This window comes from Microcaecilia unicolor, chromosome 3, assembly GCF_901765095.1.
Source record: "Microcaecilia unicolor chromosome 3, aMicUni1.1, whole genome shotgun sequence".
Lineage (NCBI taxonomy): Eukaryota > Metazoa > Chordata > Amphibia > Gymnophiona > Siphonopidae > Microcaecilia > Microcaecilia unicolor.
In genome coordinates this window covers 13,662,806-13,683,798 of record NC_044033.1, presented here as the reverse complement: position 1 = coordinate 13,683,798, position 20,993 = coordinate 13,662,806, and the positions used below count along the sequence as shown (strand labels likewise).

The window sequence follows — 20,993 nt, the reverse complement described above, 5'->3', positions numbered from 1 at the left end:
TCTAGACTGAAAGCCCACCTCTTTAACATTGCTTTTGACTCTTAACCACTTGTAACCACTCGCCTCCACCTACCCTCCTCTCTTCCTTCCCGTTCACATTAATTGATTTGATTTGCTTACTTTATTTATTTTTTGTCTATTAGATTGTAAGCTCTTTGAGCAGGGACTGTCTTTCTTCTATGTTTGTGCAGCGCTGCGTACGCCTTGTAGCGCTATAGAAATGCTAAATAGTAGTAGTAGTAGTAGTGGCATATGCATTTGCTGATGAATGTGTTCAACTCACACATTGAAAAAAACTGAACATGAAATAACTGGCTACTGGAGGTTATGAACTGTTCAGTCTGTTCTCAGATGTCTTGCACAAAACAGTTTCATCAAAATGGACTGGATGACCACTGTGATGCTTTTTGTTCACAAGTAGCCTCGCTGTACACCACATTTTTGGAATATTTGGAGATGTGGACCATGCCACTGGAGGAGTTCACCGTATTTACATGGATGGCTTTAACTGAAATTCCAAGTTGGGATGAAGTTGTTGCAACTGTGGCATATCTCAAAGAAAAGGAAATAGACATTGACGATAGCAAATGTTTTGATCAGTTCTGCAAATTGAAGAGATTTGTCGGGATAAGCCATAATTCCTTCACAATGGTAAAATATGACCTGATCTTATCTCACTGTGAAAGTAGCAATACTTGATAAAGCTGGCAATCTTTAAATGGTGAGGATTTTAGAGCAACATTTACTGCTTGCTTGGTGGCATTTACCTGGGGAAGATGACAGTTTGCCACTGTTGTTCCCTGCTAAGCGCAAAAGCACAGTGAATGTCATCACTCCCATGAGCTAGCTTCAAATCTTTGTACTCAGGGCTATGAAAAGCAAGGGTAAAATTTGGCACTGACTGGAGACAAAGAGGCTTCAAAGCACTTAGCCTTCCAAAGCTCCATAGAAACAGTGCTTTGAAAATATGCCTCAAAGTCATTGAGAATGTTTTTCACAATTCTGTTTCCCTACTATTAGCATAGCAGAGTATAGCATAGTATGACATACTACTTGCAATATATCTTAACTTCCATTGTAATGAATTTAGATATAAAAAACCATGGAAAACTGAATTTGCTTCTATTGCTTGAACCAACAGTACCTGATAAGTAAAAGTTTTCGAAAAGTGTCCAGTGAGTTATGATATCCATCAGGAATCACTTCTAGCTCAGGAACAGCAGTATCAAACCAATTCTTCCAACCCTTTTCATTACGAGATACCTATATGGATCACAAAAGAAAAATGAATAAATAAGAGTCCAACTATGGAAGTATGCATTAACCCCAGGAGCAGCTTTAAAGCATTGTGGAATGATATTGGGATAAAAGATACTGCACAAATCCAAAGTACTCTTACAGTGATTTCTGCCATTAAAGAAGATCTTGATACACATTTCAGCCTTACTATAGGTCAGTTTGGTTACCTCAGCTTACATATTTATCAGCTACAGATCTTGATGGTGCAGTGATGTTATGGTATACCATGTTCATTCATTGGACAGAGAAGAACTGCTGCAATTGGTACACTCACATAGATCTATTTCTGTTCCTTGGTATACTAACAAATTTCATCTCAATAACAGGGATTTACACCAGTGGAAAAGGCATTGGAGAAATTCACCTGATGCATTTACAAAAACAGCTTATTATGAAATAATAGATGCTAAGAAAGTATTTTATGATTTGCAAATTAATGCTTCTAAATTTATTTGTGATTATTCAAAATTTGATTTCTGTAAAGAAACAATTAAAATGGAATGGTTAGTGTTCAGGCATTTACTCAGTCCTTGATGCAGGAGACTGAGGAAATCAAATTGACGTTTGATGCTATAAAACTGAAGACCAGTACAGACACAGACAAATTCTTATGGAATACTTACCTAAATGCTTAGCCATTCCAAAAATTAAAAGTCGTATTTCACAACATCTGAGTAATCTGCGCACTGGTCACATAAAAGCCCCTATAGTGTCTCACTGGCAATTAAAGAATCATACAATACAGGAATTACGTTTTGTAGTTTTGATTCATGTTAAACCGGAAAGAGGGGGCAATGTCCCTTTGATGTTATTAAGAAAGGAACAACGCCTTATCTTTAGGTGGAACACGGTAATTCCTCACGGCCTAAACAAAGAAATTGAGTGGCTAAGCATTTAGGTGATGGGGTTTAAATACTGGGTTCCGGTATAAGTAATACGCATGCGTGGCCGTCCACCTTTGGCGTCTTCACGAGCAGCTGGTTTTCGAGTGCTCAACAACCTTTGGGTAGCTGGTAAATTTGATTAGTTTTGTATATAAAACTATATGAGAAAAAGGAATAGATAGTTTATGTTGTATTGTTGTTCATTTAGAGTATACGACCCCTGAAGATGCTCTACGGAGCAAAAAATATGCGTGTAGGGTCATGATGTGGAGGTTGAGATATCGCCATAAAGCGAATGCTACATACCTGTAGAAGGTATTCTCCGAGGACAGCAGGCTGATTGTTCTCACTGATGGGTGACGTCCACGGCAGCCCCTCCAATCGGAAACTTCACTAGCAAAGTCCTTTGCTAGCCCTCGCGCGCCCGCGCGCACGCGCGGCCGTCTTCCCGCCCGAAACCGGCTCGAGCCGGCCAGTCCAGTATGTAGCAAGACAATACACTTCAAGGGAAGACACAACTCCAAAGGGGAGGCGGGCGGGTTGGTGAGAACAATCAGCCTGCTGTCCTCGGAGAATACCTTCTACAGGTATGTAGCATTCGCTTTCTCCGAGGACAAGCAGGCTGCTTGTTCTCACTGATGGGGTATCCCTAGCCCCCAGGCTCACTCAAAACAACAACATTGGTCAATTGGGCCTCGCAACGGCGAGGACATAACTGAGATTGACCTAAAAAATTTACCAACTAACTGAGAGTGTAGCCTGGAACAGAACAAACAGGGCCCTCGGGGGGTGGAGTTGGATCCTAAAGCCCAAACAGGTTCTGAAGAACTGACTGCCCGAACCGACTGTCGCGTCGGGTATCCTGCTGCAGGCAGTAATGAGATGTGAATGTGTGGACAGATGACCACGTCGCAGCTTTGCAAATTTCTTCAATGGAGGCTGACTTCAAGTGGGCTACCGACGCAGCCATGGCTCTAACATTATGAGCCGTGACATGACCCTCAAGAGCCAGCCCCGCCTGGGCGTAAGTGAAGGAAATGCAATCTGCTAGCCAATTGGATATGGTGCGTTTCCCTACAGCCACTCCCCTCCTATTGGGGTCAAAAGAAACAAACAATTGGGCGGACTGTCTGGTGGGCTGTGTCCGCTCCAGGTAGAAGGCCAATGCTCTCTTGCAGTCCAATGTGTGCAGCTGACGTTCAGCAGGGCAGGAATGAGGACGGGGAAAGAATGTTGGCAAGACAATTGACTGGTTCAGATGGAACTCCGACACGACCTTTGGCAGAAACTTAGGGTGAGTGCGGAGGACTACTCTGTTGTGATGAAATTTGGTGTAAGGGGCCTGGGCTACCAGGGCCTGAAGCTCACTGACTCTACAAGCCGAAGTAACTGCCACCAAGAAAATGACCTTCCAGGTCAAGTACTTCGGATGGCAGGAATTCAGTGGCTCAAAAGGAGGTTTCATCAGCTGGGTGAGAACGACATTGAGATCCCATGACACTGTAGGAGGCTTGACAGGGGGCTTTGACAAAAGCAAACCTCTCATGAAGCGAACAACTAAAGGCTGTCCTGAGATCGGCTTACCTTCCACTTGGTAATGGTATGCACTGATTGCACTAAGGTGAACCCTTACGGAGTTGGTCTTCAGACCAGACTCAGACAAGTGCAGAAGGTATTCAAGCAGGGTCTGTGTAGGACAAGAGCGAGGATCTAGGGCCTTGCTGTCACACCAGACGGCAAACCTCCTCCAATGAAAGAAGTAACTTCTCTTAGTGGAGTCTTTCCTGGAAGCAAGCAAGATGTGGGAGACACTCTCCGTCAGACCCAAAGAGGCAAAGTCTACGCCCTCAACATCCAGGCCGTGAGAGCCAGAGACTGGAGGTTGGGATGCAGAAGAGCCCCCTCGTCCTGCGTGATGAGGGTCGGAAAACACTCCAATCTCCACGGTTCTTCGGAGGATAACTCCAGAAGAAGAGGGAACCAGATCTGACGCGGCCAAAAAGGAGCAATCAGAATCATGGTGCCTCGGTCTTGCTTGAGTTTCAACAAAGTCTTCCCCACCAGAGGGATGGGAGGATAAGCATACAGCAGACCTTCCCCCCAATCCAGGAGGAAGGCATCCGACGCCAGTCTGCCGTGGGCCTGAAGCCTGGAACAGAACTGAGGGACTTTGTGGTTCACTTGAGATGCGAAGAGATCCGCCAGGGGGGTGCCCCACGCCTGGAAGATCTGTCGCACCACCCGGGAATTGAGCGACCACTCGTGAGGTTGCATAATTCTGCTCAACCTGTCGGCCAGACTGTTGTTTACGCCTGCCAGATATGTGGCTTGGAGCACCATGCCTTGACGGCGAGCCCAGAGCCACATGCTGACGGCTTCCTGACACAGGGGGCGAGATCCGGTGCCCCCCTGCTTGTTGACATAGTACATGGCAACCTGGTTGTCTGTCTGAATTTGGATAATTTGGTGGGACAGCCGATCTCTGAAAGCCTTCAGAGCGTTCCAGATCGCTCGCAACTCCAGAAGATTGATCTGTAGATCGCGTTCTTGGAGGGACCACCTTCCTTGGGTGTGAAGCCCATCGACATGAGCTCCCCATCCCAGGAGAGACGCATCCGTGGTCAGCACTTTTTGTGGCTGAGGAATTTGGAAGGGACGTCCCAGAGTCAAATTGGAGCAAATCGTCCACCACAACAGGGATTCGAGAAAACTCGTGGACAGGTGGATCACGTCCTCTAGACCCCCAGCGGCCTGGTACCACTGGGAGGCTAGGGTCCATTGAGCAGATCTCATGTGAAGGCGGGCCATGGGAGTCACATGAACTGTGGAGGCCATATGGCCCAGCAATCTCAACATCTGCCGAGCTGTGATCTGCTGGGACGCTCGCACCCGTGAGACGAGGGACAACAGGTTGTTGGCCCTCGTCTCTGGGAGATAGGCACGAGCCGTCCGAGAATCCAGCAGGGCTCCGATGAATTCGAGTTTCTGAACTGGGAGAAGATGGGACTTTGGGTAATTTATCACAAACCCCAGTAGCTCCAGGAGGCGAATAGTCATCTGCATGGACTGCAGGGCTCCTGCCTCGGATGTGTTCTTCACCAGCCAATCGTCGAGATATGGGAACACGTGCACCCCCAGCCTGTGAAGCGCCGCTGCTACCACAGCTAGGCACTTTGTGAACACCCTGGGCGCAGAGGCGAGCCCAAAGGGTAGCACACAGTACTGGAAATGGCGTGTGCCCAGCTGAAATCGCAGATACTGTCTGTGAGCTGGCAGTATCGGGATGTGTGTATAGGCATCCTTCAAGTCCAGAGAGCATAGCCAATCGTTTTGCTGAATCATGGGGAGAAGGGTGCCCAGGGAAAGCATCCTGAACTTTTCTTTTACGAGATATTTGTTCAGGGCCCTTAGGTCTAGGATGGGACGCATCCCCCCTGTTTTCTTTTCCACAAGGAAGTACCTGGAATAGAATCCCAGCCCTTCTTGCCCGGATGGCACGGGCTCGACCGCATTGGCGCTGAGAAGGGCGGAGAGTTCCTCTGCAAGTACCTGCTTGTGCTGGAAGCTGTAGGACTGAGCTCCCGGTGGACAATTTGGAGGTTTTGAGGCCAAATTGAGGGTGTATCCTTGCCGGACTATTTGGAGAACCCACTGATCGGAGGTTATGAGAGGCCACCTTTGGTGAAAAGCTTTCAACCTCCCTCCGACTGGCAGGTCGCCCGGCACGGACACTTGGATGTCGGCTATGCTCTGCTGGAGCCAGTCAAAAGCTCGCCCCTTGCTTTTGCTGGGGAGCCGCGGGGCCTTGCTGAGGCGCACGCTGCTGACGAGAGCGAGCGCGCTGGGGCTTAGCCTGGGCCGCAGGCTGTCGGGAAGGAGGATTGTACCTACGCTTGCCAGAAGTATAGGGAACAGTCTTCCTTCCCCCGAAAAATCGTCTACCTGTAGAGGTAGAAGCTGAAGGCTGCCGGCGGGCGAACTTGTCGAATGCGGTGTCCCGCTGGTGGAGAGACTCTACCACCTGTTCGACTTTTTCGCCAAAAATGTTATCCGCACGGCAAGGCGAGTCCGCAATCCGCTGCTGGAGTCTATTCTCCATGTCGGCGGCACGCAGCCATGAGAGCCTGCGCATCACCACACCTTGAGCAGCGGCCCTGGACGCAACATCAAAAGTGTCATAAACTCCTCTGGCCAGGAATTTTCTGCACGCCTTCAGCTGCCTGACCACCTCCTGAAAAGGCTTGGCTTGCTCAGGGGGAAGAGCATCAACCAAGCCCGCCAACTGCCGCACATTGTTCCGCATGTGTATGCTCGTGTAGAGCTGGTAAGACTGGATCTTGGACACGAGCATAGAGGAATGGTAGGCCTTCCTCCCAAAGGAGTCTAAGGTTCTAGCGTCCTTGCCCGGGGGCGCCGAAGCATGTTCCCTAGAACTCTTAGCCTTCTTTAGGGCCAGATCCACAACTCCAGAGTCGTGAGGCAACTGAGTGCGCATCAGCTCTGGGTCCCCATGGATCCGGTACTGGGACTCGATCTTCTTGGGGATGTGGGGATTACTTAGTGGCTTGGTCCAGTTCGCAAGCAATGTCTTTTTCAGGACATGGTGCAAGGGAACAGTGGACGCTTCCTTAGGTGGAGAAGGATAGTCCAGGAGCTCAAACATTTCAGCCCTGGGCTCGTCCTCCACAACCACCGGGAAGGGGATGGCCGTAGACATCTCCCGGACAAAGGAAGCAAAAGACAGACTCTCGGGAGGAGAAAGCTGTCTTTCAGGAGAGGGAGTGGGATCAGAAGGAAGACCCTCAGACTCCTCGTCAGAGAAATATCTGGGATCTTCCTCTTCCTCCCACGAGGCCTCACCCTCGGTGTCAGACACAAGTTCACGGACCTGTGTCTGCAACCTCGCCCTGCTCGACTCTGTGGAACCACGTCCACGATGGGGGTGTCGAGAGGTAGACTCCCTGGCCCGCATCGGCGAAGCTCCCTCCGCCGACGTAGTCGGGGAGCCCTCCTGGGAGGTGGCCGCGGTCGGCACCGCACGCGGTACCGACGTCGGGGACCTCAACCTGGGCGATGGGCCAGCCGGTGCCACGCTCGACGGTACCGGAGGCGCAAGCACCGCCGGTACCGGAGGGGTAGGGCGCAACAGCTCCCCCAGAATCTCTGGGAGAACGGCCCGGAGGCTCTCGTTCAGAGCGGCTGCAGAGAAAGGCTGAGAGGTCGATGCAGGCGTCGACGTCAGAACCTGTTCCGGGCGTGGAGGCTGTTCCGGGCTGTCCAGAGCGGAGCGCATCGACACCTCCTGAACAGAGGGTGAGCGGTCCTCTCGGTGCCGATGCCTGCTGGGTGCCGAATCCCTCGGCGACCCAGAGCTCTCGGTGCCGACACTGGGAGGAGACCGGTGTCGATGCTTCTTCGATTTCTTCCGAAGCATGTCACCGGAGCTCCCCGGCACCGACGAGGAGGACGTCGAATCCACCCGTCGCTTCCTCGGGGCCGAGACTGAAGAAGGTCGATCTCGGGGGGGCTGTACCGCAGGAGCCCTCAGGGTAGGAGGAGACCCACCCGAGGGCTCACCGCCACCAGCAGGGGAATGGACAGCCCTCACCTGCACTCCACCCGATGCACCACCGTCCGACGACATCAGCAGACGAGGTCCTGGTACCACCGACGTCGATGCAGCTATCCGATGTCTCGGCGCCGATGCAGAGGCCCGATGCCTCGATGCACTCGATGCAGGGGCGGCCGAGGAAGATGGTCTGGACGCTGACGACGTCGATGCACTCGAAGATCCCGGTGCCGATGCCGACGAAGAGCCCGAGAACAACACGCTACCTGAGTCCGCCTTTGAAGTAGGGAACACAGACTGCAGTTCTGAGGGCGGTGCTCGGCCCCCAGACACTGAAGACACGACGAGTGTCGATCAGTGAGCGAGATAACCCGGGCGCACTGGGTGCACTTCTTGAAGCCGCTGGAAGGCTTCGATGTCATGGGCGGAAAAATCACGCCGGCGAAATCAAAAGCCGAAATGGCGAAATTTGAAGCACCAAAAATTTAGAGGGAGAAAAATTCTCGACCGAGGCCTAAAAAAAGGCCTACCCCGACGACGAAAGAAAACTTACCGGGGCAAAAAGCTGGAAGTACGGGGAGGATTGACACGAAACCCGGTGGAGGGTTTCCGGAGCACTTCCCGACTAAACAAAGCTTTCCCGAAGGAAAAAAACACGCTCAAAAATAATTTGGACGCGCGAGGTCGACTTTCCGGGGCTCGACACGGCGAAAACACGACCGTACCGAGTGCGGACAAAAGAAGACTGGCCGGCTCGAGCCGGTTTTGGGCGGGAAGACGGCCGCGCATGCGCGGTGCGCGCGGGCGCGCGAGGGCTAGCAAAGGACTTTGCTAGTGAAGTTTCCGATTGGAGGGGCTGCCGTGGACGTCACCCATCAGTGAGAACAAGCAGCCTGCTTGTCCTCGGAGAACAGAGAAAACCATAATGAAGCCAGTTATTACTTATTGAAGTGACAAGAACTTATGAGATTTTTTGGGCCATGTATATGAAGATGGTGCCCACATCTCTGAAAACTTGATGAAAAGGAACGGGCTTGTTAACTCCAATTTATGAAAACTCACAACAGATCCATGTGGATTACAAATTGCAAGTTGTCTTGAGAGGAGTAAGTTTGGAGGACCTGCATTATTGAAAAGACTCTTCAAAAAAACTTCAGATTAGGTGTGGAGTATAAAGATCATGTTATGAAGATAATTTGATTAAGGAGCAGGAACATTACCCTTATATATGAGAAGAAACAACCTTTAAATGCATCCACTCTATGTCCCCTCACTACCTCTCCGCTCTCATTTCTCCCTACACTCCTCCCCGTCAACTCCGCTCTCTGAACAAATCTCTCTTGTCGTCCCCGTTCTCCTCCACCGCTAACTCCAGACTTCGTTCCTTTTATCTTGCGGCACCTTATGCCTGGAACCGTCTTCCTGAACCCATACGTCTAGCTCCATCTCTACCTGTTTTTAAATCTATGTTGAAAGCTCACCTTTTCACTACTGCCTTTGGCCCCTAATCGTTATTCATTTGCCCTCTTCCTTCCCTGTTCCTCTTTACCCTGTAATTCCCTTGCCCGTAATGTCTTGTCTGTCTGTTTTACTTAGATTGTAAGCTCTTTGAGCAGGGACTGTCTCTCTATGTCAAGTGTTCAGCACTGCGTTCGGCTGGTAGCGCTATACAAATGTTATCAGTAGTAGTAGTAGTAGTATAAATTGAAAATAGACTATCGTTATTTTAGAAAATGAGCTGTTCCTTAATACGTATAATTAGTAATACTATCTTTGGGTAGGAAAGTATGGATTGTATTAGAAATTTTAAGATTTGAAGTTAATAATTGTGGTTTGTTTTGTGTGGCTGACGGTAAGAGTGAGGTGTGTCTGATGGTGTGTGTGTAAAGTTTTAAAATATACGGATGACAATGATAATAATTGAGTTGAATTTTCAATAAAGATTCATGTATAAAAGTACAATGGTTGTTTAAGGAAATACCTGAACAATGACATTTTAAAACAGCTAAGTGAGCCACAGAAAGGGAAACAGAAAGAGAAAGGGAATTCAACAAGGAGTACAGAAGAAGATGTGCCACAGCAGTTGGATGTGGAAATGGGAAACATATCTGTGTGTGTTAGGCTGTATAGAGAGAGGTGTGACCAGCAGAAGAAAGGAGGTGTTGATGCCCCTGTATAAGTCGTTGGTGAGGCCCCACCTGGAGTATTGTGTTCAGTTCTGGAGGCCGTACCTTGCGAGGGATGTAAAAAGAATTGAAGCGGTGCAAACAACAGCTACGAGAATGGTATGGGATTTGCGTTACAAGACATATGAGGAGAGACTTGATGACCTGAACATGTATACTCTGGAAGAAAAGAGAAACAGGGGTGGTATGATACAGACGTTCAAATATTTGAAAAGTATTAATCTGCAAATGAACCTTTTCTGGAGATGCGAAGGCGGTAGAACGAGAGGACATGAAATGAGATTGAACGGGGGCAGACTCAAGAAAAATGTCAGGAAGTATCATTTCACGGAGAGAGTGGTGGATGCTTGGAATGCCCTCCCACAGGAGGTGGTGGAAATGAAAACGGTAACGGAATTCAAGCACGCGTGGGATAAACATAAAGGAATCCTGTTCAGAAGGAATGGATCCTAAGGAGCTTAGCCGAGATTGGGTGGCAGAGCCGGTGGCGGGAGGCTGGGATGGTGCTGGGCAGACTTATACGGTCTGTGCCCTGAAAAGGACAGATACAAATCAAGGTAAGGTATACACAAAAAGTAGCACATATGAGTTTATCTTGTTGGGCAGACTGGATGGACCGTGCAGGTCTTTTTCTGCCGTCATCTACTATGTTACTATGTTAGATGAGGGAGATAGAGGAATTCCAAAAACAGAAGAGAATATGAAAAATGAAGGGAGGAGTGGCCTAGTGGTTAGGGTGGTGGACTTTGGTCCTGGGGAACTGAGTTCAATTTCCACTTCAGGCACAGGCAGCTCCTTGCGACTCTGGGCAAGTCACTTAATCCTCCATTGCCCCATGTAAGTCGCATTGAGCCTCCCATGAGTGGGAAAGCGCGGGGTACAAATGTAACAAAACAAAAAAAGTACAGGAGCAGAAGTCAACTGAGGAAAAGTCCAGGAGAAAGACGCAGAGGTGGAGGAATTAGCTGGTCTTTTTTTGTGAAGCCAGTTTGAGTCTTGTTCTCCTGAGGATGCCAGCAGAGTGAAACGTGGGTCCGTGTTGGGAACAGGACTGTTGGCAATGGAATTGCAGCTTGTACTTTTACATGGACCCACTGGTTGAAGAGTTTCTGGAGCATTGAAGATGTAATTGAGACATTTATGGAATCTAAATTTAATCCAAGAATCTGCACTCAGATAAGTGATTATTTTTTGAATAAGAGACTGTTTTTGTATGAAATTCTGGCTTATGTATAAAAACTGAGCAGAATTTTAAAGTGAAATCACTAAGGATTGTTTATAACATCATACTATTGGACAGTGGAGTGGAGGGACGGAGACCTTTGGTGTCGTGATAGATTAAAAAAACTTGTCTTGGAAGGCAGATATTGCCTGAGTCCAGTGTTGTGCAGCACAAGTTCACTCTGAGCACCATATAATATTTTAAAGAAATAAAGGATATTGTTGAAAATTGGATAATATTTAATAAGGGTCCTGTAATTGAGTAGTTAAATATTAGAGGATACCATTACATATAAGAAACCCTAATATATGTATATTTTTGATTAAATTTTAATTGCCAGACCTTTGACCATTCTTCTAGTTTTTGGAGATCTCTTCTCATGGTTTCTACTCCCTCTGGGATATCCACTGTATTGGCTATCTTCATATTATCTGCAAAAAGGCAAACTTTTCCTTCTAACCCTTCAGCAATGTCAGTGGAGTGCTCATCTTCCTTTCCTCTGAGCGGATTCCATTCACTACCGCCCTCTGTTGCCTGTTGGTCAACCAATTCCCAATCCAGTTCACCACTTTGAGTCATAAATTCAGTCCTCTCAGTTTCTTCACGAGTCTTCTGTGAGGGACCGTATCAAAAATTTTGCTGAAATCCAAGTAGACTACATCTAGCGCATGTCCTTTATCCAGTTCTTTGCTCATCCAGTAAAAAGTCAATCAGATTTGTTTGGCAGCTTTTCCTTTGGTAAAAGCCGTATTGCCTCAGATCCTGCTATCAGTTGGCTTCTAGAAATTTAACAATCTTTTCCTTTTAAAAACTTTTTTTATTATTATTATTAACATTTCAAAATTTTTCCAACCAAGAAATTATTTTCTACAGCAAAGTATAGCTATCCAACATAATTAATTAATTTTCTTCTTAAACATTAAAGATGTCTATTTAGGTAGCTTAACTCAAGTCCACAACTATTGATCCAAGATTACATATAGTACAGTAAAAAGGAAAGTTTTAAATTGAAGTTTTAGCCCTGATATAATAGGAAAACCCCTTTTAATAATTAGAGCTATTTACCCCATGGTCCGTTTGCCTGCAAGAAAAACTGTGAGTTGAGAAGGTTCAAAAAAGACATTTTACACCTTGATGCCTAACTACACATTTACAGGGATATCGCAAGTAAAATGTAGCTCCTATCTGAAGGACACCTGGTTTAAGTAAAAGAAATTGTCGATGCTTCTTTTGGGTTTCCCTTGTTACATCTGGGAAAATTGGACTTTAAAACCCAAACAAGATTTTTGTCTATTTTTAAAGAATAATTTTATCAGCCAGACTTTATCTGGCACAAGAGTAACAGTTACAAGCAATGTTGAAGATGTTGCAATCTCAGTATCCGAGGATTCCAAAATATCCAAAATATTCAATAGTAAATTATTCTGAACCAAGTCTTTTTGTTGACCCTCTAAAATGTTTCTTTTTTCTGGCAGGTAGTACACTTGAGAAAACGGAGGTATATTATCTTCAGAAACCCCTAATTTTTCTTTAATATATCGTTTTAACATCTCTCTAGGAGGTATAGAATAAGTCTTTGGAAAGTTAAAAAAACGTAGATTATTAGCTCTTGTTATATTCCCCAATGTCTCTATCTTCCTACGGAGATCAGTTGTGTCTTTAATTATAACTTCCTGTATCTTCTGTATATTTTCCATTTCTTTCTCTTTTTTTTCAACTCGTCCATTTAATTGCTTAAATTCAGAGTCAACTATTTCCAACTTTTTCTCTTGTGAGACAATTGAACTTGAGGGCATAACTCCTTTCCCAGATTTACAATTAGGACCCAAAGAGCGTCCAAAGTTACTTCAGCAGGTTTACTACTCAAAAAAGAAGAAAATTGTGAAGAAGGCATCAAGTCTTGTATCTGAGGACTTACTTCTTGCTCATTGTCTGCCGCAATCGGATCACTCACATTAGATGAAATTCCTGCTGCTTCAAGCTGTGGGTCCAGAAAAACCGTTGATCCCCCGTCCGACGCTGGTTGCCCAACAGCCTCTTGGTGCAGTGTCTCCACCATACTTCCTTGCAGTGAGTCCCTATCACTGACAGCGGCAAACTGCTGATTAGCGGATGTGAGGGGAGCGCTCTACTGTCGGGGCTCAAGATGACTTATAGCCAAGGAGATGCCATCGGATCTCTACCTTCTCCAGGAGTCTCAAGCAGGTTTCCTCCCGACTGAACTGGGTTTTCCGGCCTCACCAGAAAGGACTCCATAGAACCGAAGACCTGTGGGGGCGGTTGCAGTGAGGTTCCAACCGCCGACTTTCCCCTACGCTTCGGCATCGCGGACACAGAGAACAACCAGAGAGGCTCAGCGTGTATCAGGTGCATGTTGCTGTCACGATGGTGACTGTTTCCTTGTCTGTGCTCACCTCGCCCTCTGGTGGCCAGAACCGGTGGCTGCTATGGACTGTCACACGTTCCAGACTTCAGCCTAGTCCGGTCCGGATCTTCTGGGCTGCTAGACTTGCTTCTCTTGTTTGTGCCTGCATAGCACCCGTGTGATTCCTGCAGCTGAACTTCAGCTGCTGATGGGCTTTATTAATCACCTGGAAACTTCTGTGTTTGCCTTTGCATCGTCTAAGGTCCATGGTATGTTGGTGTGCACTTCTGCCTAGTCCAGTTTCTTGTCTGGTTCTAGTTAATTTGTGTGTAGTTTAGCTTTAGTTTTATTGCTTATTTCCTAGTCTTGTTTCTGGTCTGTATTCCTTGTTTAATTCTTGGTTGTCTGTTTTTCTTTCTTAGTGGCTGCCTGGCAGCTTTCAGTCCTTGTTCTTGAGCCTGTCTGCTTTCTACCTGGTGTGGTATTGTTTGAGAGTCCTAGTCTAGTATTCTGCCTAGCCTCCCCTGTGTTTTCTAGACCCTGTGTGTATCCTGTTGGTATCCAGTTCTTGCCATGTCCTGTAAGTTCTGCCGGCCGCCTGCACCCAGGGGCTCAACTCCTAGGGAACGGCGGTCAAGCACAGGTGAAGTCTAGCTGTTTCTGCTCTGCCTGTTCCAGCTTGTTTGCCTCAGCTGCAACTCCAGTCCGGGGTTCCAGTCCTGTTCTGCCTTGTCACTGGTTTGGGGGTGGTTTTGCCTGGCTTACAGATCCAGTTTCTGCCTGGAAAACCAACAGTTGCCATCTTGGATCTACAATCATTTCCTTCAGCAGTGACTCCATTATTTTTTCTACCACTGACATGAGGCTTACCAGTTAAATGGGAAATCTAGTTTAAGATTAAGATAAATACTTTAATATTTAAAGTGTTGTCAAAAAAGGTTCCACTGAGCATTTTCTCTGCACTAAGGATCAATCACTACCCCCCCCCCCCAAAAAAAAAAGTCAATTGCTTTTGGATGTTCGAACAGCTATACATTTCCATTTGGCAGAAATCTGAGACTGAGTATTTTTTATTGCTGAGCCCATACTATGAAACTCATTACAAGTTTTTACTCAATTGTTGATCTTTTGAAAGCAGTTGAAAGTTCATTTTATTTCAACAGGCATTCACAGTATAATGATACCATCTTGAATTTGTAAGACTGTTCAACTGGCAAGAAATAACATCACAGAAGTGTAGTTCAATGATGTATATTTCATATTTGATTTTTGTAATTTTATGTGCTGTGTTTTACAATTTTGTTTGATTTACTGTTGTATTTTGTGTTATTTGTCATTATTAGCTTATTTCATGCAATTTTAGTTATGCTGTGTTTTAATGTGAGATTATGTATGTTTTATTGGAACCTGACTAGAATGGAAGATAGAGCAGGACATAAAAGTTTAAATAGGTAAATAAATAAATAAATCTGCCCCTAGCATTAAACATTATTTTAGGCTTTATAGTACCTGGTTTAAAATTTCTCCAAACTGTGGTAGTTTGCTCAGTTCTACAAGATTCAGCCAGGTCATATCAAGAACCCAACGGAAAGGTTTACGAGGACAAGCTTTCAAATCTAATGCTGCACCTCCTGGAGAAAAAGATTAAAATAGCATAATTGTAGCAATAATTTATCTGAGAAGGTGAAACATAAATAAAATAGATATTGCTATAATTATTTTAATCTAATACTTCATCCACTTATTTGATAATGCCAAATGCTGAAACAACTCCTGTCATATAACATTTGATTCCTTAAACAACTGTTATGTTGATTAACATGAAAATGCCACCTTAAAGGCACATTAGGGTGTATCGTGTACCCCCACATTATTTTGGTAGCTCTCATCTAGATTGCCTCTCTTTAGGTCTATATAGGACAGTATGGGGAGAGCCGGTGATGGGAGGTGGGACTGGTGGTTGGGAGGCGGGAAATACTGCTGGGCAGTCTTATACGGTCTGTGCCCTGAAAAAGCCTGAAAAAGACAGGTACAAATTCAAGGTAAGGTATACACATATGAGTTTATCTTGGGCAGACTGGATGGACCATGCAGGTCTTTTTCTGCCGTCATCTACTATGTTACTATGTGTTATAGGGTTAAGGGCCTCTTTTATCAAGCTGCGCTAATAGTGCATGCTAAATCTGTTAATTCACCTTAGTAAAAGGACCCCTAAATAATTTTACTTATTTATTGGGATTTATTTACCACCTTTATGAAGAGATTCACCCAAGGCGGTGTACAGCAGGTACAGTTTAACATAAAACATACAATTTTGTTAACAGCATAACAATAATAAAATGACCAAATATAAATAAAATAAGGGAGGAATTCATCAAGTGGCACTAGGGCTTTAAGTCATGTTAATTGGCCCTTAACGCGATTTAAACAGCCCTAATGCCACTTTTCTAAAAATGCTGCAGTGATATTTAAGACACCGTGGGTGAGTAATGAGATGCAAAATATGCAAATGAATGTTTTGCATCTCATTACTATGCAAATACCCTAACGTGACTTGCAATGATACATTGCAAGTTGCATTAGGACCTCCAAAGCATGATAAAATAACCCCAGTGCAAAATCAGAGGTCTACGTAATGGATAACAGAGGTTCAGAGGAACGGAGTGCAGGAGCCAAGCTGATCAGCGCCTGTTCCTCGTGACGGTACCATGTGACCCTTGTTTTTTATTTTTTTATAATCTTCCCTGACAGTCTAGCTATTTATTCTACTTGGGCTCTGATGAACATATTAATTTCCAACATTCAGGCTAACACCAGCTTTACTGAAAGTTTCAATGTTTTTCGTACTTCAGACTTCCATATCCGTTCTAAGCATCCCCAGAATCTGTTAAAATACTGGCCTCCATTGCCTGTACTGGTAGGCCATTTCAGGTCTTATCATTCTCCTCTATGATTTTTACAGAACCACACATGCACCATTGTCTTATCTAGTTTTCTAATAATCCATGCAACTACAAAACTAGTGAAGCTATTGTCTGAACCCAAGCTCATTCAAGTTTGGATTGTAACCATGGTCAGCCCAAACAGATGATCTCAATACCTTCTAGGAAGCCGAGAGCAGTGCTGTTTAGTTCACAATCACAATTAGCATGACAGAATAAAATAAAAGATTTGCATCAGGATATCTTTATTATATTCCCCAAAGCATAAAAAACCTGTAAAAGGATGTAAATCTTTCCTATAGGAAATAATAATAATAAATTAAAGATAAGAATAAGAATAGAAGCTATATAGCCACAGTACTTTTCTGGCACTATGAATGGAGCTGATTTACTAAAATGTGTTAAGCACTTAGAGGCCCTTTTACTAAAGGGAAGTAGGGCTACCACACAGGTAGCGCATGGGAAAACAGCACTACCGCCGGGCACACCCAGGCAACCGGCCATAGTACTGTGTTTAGTGTGCACCGTTATTTTCTAGTTGGGGGGAGGGGAGGGGGCGTGCCATTGCCACATATTGCCTGAATACTGCACAAGTAGCGGTAAGGGCTCAGGCAGTAAATGGCTGTATGCCAATGTTTTTATTAGCACACAGCCAGTTACTGCCTCCATTGAAAACAAGGGTTTTTATGGGTGCAGTAAAAAGTGGCTGGAGTGCGCTAAAACTACCGCCAGCCGCTTAGTAAAAGAACCCCTTAATGCGTGGTCAGGGCATGAAAAGTAGCTACCGCACAAATACGTTAAAATAATTTTCCTGTTTCTGCATACTAGAGCATGCATAAAATCTGTTTTGCCAGATACGTGTGATCTGGATTAGCCAGTGTTGGAAACAGGATTCTGGGTCTGATGGACCTTTAGTCTGATGCTTATCTTGTTATGTTCTGTGCATTCTGAATAGCTTTTTTTTCAGTCGCTCAAATATCTGTTTATAAAATAGTGACTGCTTTGGCCTTTGCTGCTATTCTGTATTGCCTCCAGGAACTACTTTATTTTAGGTGACTCAGGGTCAGTATGTTTGTGGAAAAATAGTCAAGATTCAACAAACACATCTGCAGCACATAAATCTAAAAGATATTTCACATGGTAAGAAACCCCAAAGTGGATCATGTAAAGCAGGAGTCCACAAGCAAGTTCTTAAGGATCACAGCCCAATCTGGTTTGCAGGATTTCCACAATGAATAGGTATGAGATCTATTTACAATCACTGTCTCCATTGTGTGCAAACACATCTCACGCATATTCACTCTGGAAAGCTCAAAAACCTTAAAAGGACTGCAGCTTTCGAGGACCACATGAAAAGCTTTCCCTACATCTGGATCTTAATGGCTGTTTTTCTTCTTTTATTTTCATTACCTTTAATAAGTGCCTGGAACTCTTTGTGCTTGACATAGTTCTTCTGAAGGTCGATCTTCAATGCCAGAAGAATAGTAAACAGAAATTTGTGGTTTTCATATAGGCCCCTAACAGAATATTTAAAAACTTCAAAGGTCAGATAATCTATAATATTTGCAATTCTTTTTTGAGGAATAGGACTCTTCTTAGACCTAAAGTGAAAGAATAACAACAAAAGGAACTCATTATTTCTATAACTTAGAAAGTTAATCATTAAGAGGCAGATTTTAGAAAAGAAGTTCAGCTTAGAATAAGGATGCCCATTTCTCATGTATTTTAGAATAGGATCTGCCAACACACAATCTGTTGTAAAAATGGGCGTCCAAGTGCTGGCTACATCCGGCATGAACATTCATTTTATAAACTTAAACATCCAAGCTATGAGCAGGGCAAAACAAGGGTCATGGATGTCATTACCATACATCCTTCTTTAAGAGGACATGTTCTCCTTTTGGACTTCTTCAGATATGTCCTCCAGATTTTTTAAGTTTTAGAAAAATGTCCTCTCTTTCTTTCTTGTGCCTATGACCAACACACCTATCCAAATAATGAGAGAAACCATCTCTGGCCACATGGGGGTGCCTTTCTCTCTTTGCTGATCTCCTCTCTGTTCCCTGCTGGTTGAAGCTGTCAAAGGATTGTGCAGCACAAATCTAAGCATATGTCATGCAAAGACTTTCACATATATCTCAAAAGTCAGCCAAAGCTGTTGAGGGATGTCCATTCTTCTGATAAGTACAATGGGCTCAGACTCAATCAAACTCAAATCCAGAAGTTTTAGAAAAGTAGATTGTTTACTGCTGTACTGTAAGTCGGTCACTATTTGATGTGTGTTCATTAACTAAAACCTTTTTCCACATTTGCTATCATTAAATATTTCTTTAGTAAAGGAAGCAACCATTTTTTGTCCTTTTTTTTTGACTCCGCAAACATGGTAATCCTAATAAAATGGCCGCATAGACATCCATATGGATGGTTAAAGCAGCTAGTTGCAAACCAGTGGAAGGGGGTCAAATCCCCCATAGCTTCTTTGAGAGTTTATTTTTTAAATTCTTTTTAAAATTGTGAGCCCTCTAGAGACAGAAAAATACCTACTGTGACTTCTCTTACTCCCTCCAGTGGAGAGCTGCTTAATTGGGAGCACCTTTCTGTAAACTGCGCATGCCGGGTTACCAGGTCTAAATACAAGCGTCCATTTTTTTGGACACAGAAGTCCTTTTCCCTTCTAAAATTGGAGTTGGACCTCCCTAGTCCTGCCTAAAACATGCACAAACCACACTCCCTTGCCATAAAGATGTACTGCAGTTTTAGATGTCCATATCCCAGCTTTATAAAATTGGAATTTGGATGTCTCCAAAACATGACTAGAGCTTCTCAAATAAGAGCCTAAGTGAAAATGTAATAGTTAAATAGTAGTCATACTTAGCCATGGACATATTGAATAACTTCAAGAACTGGGCCAGTGAGGTCTGGTACATGACGTTGACCATGCTCATTTCTGTAATGAGGAAATACAGGATGCTTCCTCGGGTTGCAGCAGGTCGATATTCTTCTTGTGCTCGGTTAATCTTCACCTCAGTTTCTGCTGCTACGTGAAGTTTCTCACTTACTTCACTAGCTGTTTGTTTGGTTGCTCGCAGAACACCAATCAAAGATTCATCATCTACTAAGGAACCTATAATTCAAACAACGTTGATTCTAAATTTCAAAACATGCTGAGAAAAATTAAAAGTTAATCTAACTACCAAAGTGAAAACTTATGATGTAATATTCACAAGAAAATAAGAAAAATCCATTGTAAGCCCTCTCCCCATCCTTCCTAGCCTCTTCTCCCCCCTGGACTTTCACTCCTGCTGTGCTGACACACTATATAGATGGTGCTGGCTGTCAGAAGTCAAACACTATTCTGAATATATACCATACAAAAAAATGGCACCACCTCTTTTTGGTTAGCTGGTGCCATATTCAGAATAGCTCTGGCCTATAATCTGCTAGCACTGTTTGGTATTAGTGTGCTGGTAGGGCAGGAGTGACTGGGGATCTCATGAAGAGATTGCTGGTCCACAGTCAGAGGGTCGGTGAAAGTGGGTAGGAAGGGCAATCTTAGAGGGGTTCATTAAGCAGGCCTCTGGAGGAAGTTTTTTTTGCTTCTTTTCTCTGCTGGAGTGGGAGTTGGTCACAGGGACAAAAGATTTTTTTTACGTATTTTGTGTTAACAATTCCACTTGTTTGTTTGCTTTTTTAGTTCTAACTAAACAACCTGAAAATAAAAACATGGAAAAATAAAACAAAAAAGGTCTGTGTTGGACTTTCTGTATCAGATAATGTAAGAACTAGGACCTAATTTACTAACCTGTGTTAATATGAGTCATGTGCTTAGAAGGAAATTTTATAACAGATAGCCTGGGTGGGGAGGCTAAATATGCACCTATTTTAAGTCTATTTGATGATTATATGATGTGCAGTTAGTGGTGTTTTTTTGTTTTGATTGCTTTATTTGTATTGTTATGTATTTTACTGATTATGAATGTATTTTTGTACTCTGCTTAGGAATAGGCAGAATAGAAATGGATAAACTAAACTATTTTATAAAGATATGTTGGTGCGTAAAAGCAGGTATTAATGTTTGCATCGAATGTATGGGCAACGTATTTAATAAAATACACATGTAAATTACAACTCAGTGCTCATCCAAACCTATAATTTGGCTTGCATTAAATAAAATGGGTCAATGCAGGTTAGTAAGGGGGATAGTTATTAAGGTGTGTTACAGTGTTAATGCGCGTTGTTTGCCCCTTAATTCGTTTTAAAGAACAATAACGCACGTTGGATTACTGTAAAGCATGTTAATATGAGGTACCATGGGATGCACAGTAATGAGATACAAAGCTTACAAAACAATGTTTGCAGAATAAAGTTTTTTCTGGAAAAATACTACCAGCTAACAGCTGACATTATTTTTCCATTCTGGGAACAGTGAGCTGCAAAGCCATGGCCTGATGTTGCCACGTGCTTCTTTAAAAAGCCAGCATGCACTATTAAAAGCTGACCCTCTTCCCCTCTCAATGGCCCTCCAA

The 20,993-nt window shown here is 44.3% G+C and overlaps 1 protein-coding gene across 1 annotated transcript in view; it reads right to left on the bottom strand.

Moving 5' to 3' along the window:
- The window catches only part of DNAH8 (dynein axonemal heavy chain 8), a 1,267,128-nt gene that overhangs the window by 149,325 nt on the left and 1,096,810 nt on the right, over nucleotides 1-20,993 (bottom strand). Inside the window, 4 exon segments of the mRNA XM_030199255.1 lie at nucleotides 1,145-1,263; nucleotides 15,035-15,156; nucleotides 17,878-18,068; nucleotides 19,339-19,591. Of these exon segments, the coding sequence (XP_030055115.1) occupies nucleotides 1,145-1,263; nucleotides 15,035-15,156; nucleotides 17,878-18,068; nucleotides 19,339-19,591 (685 nt within the window).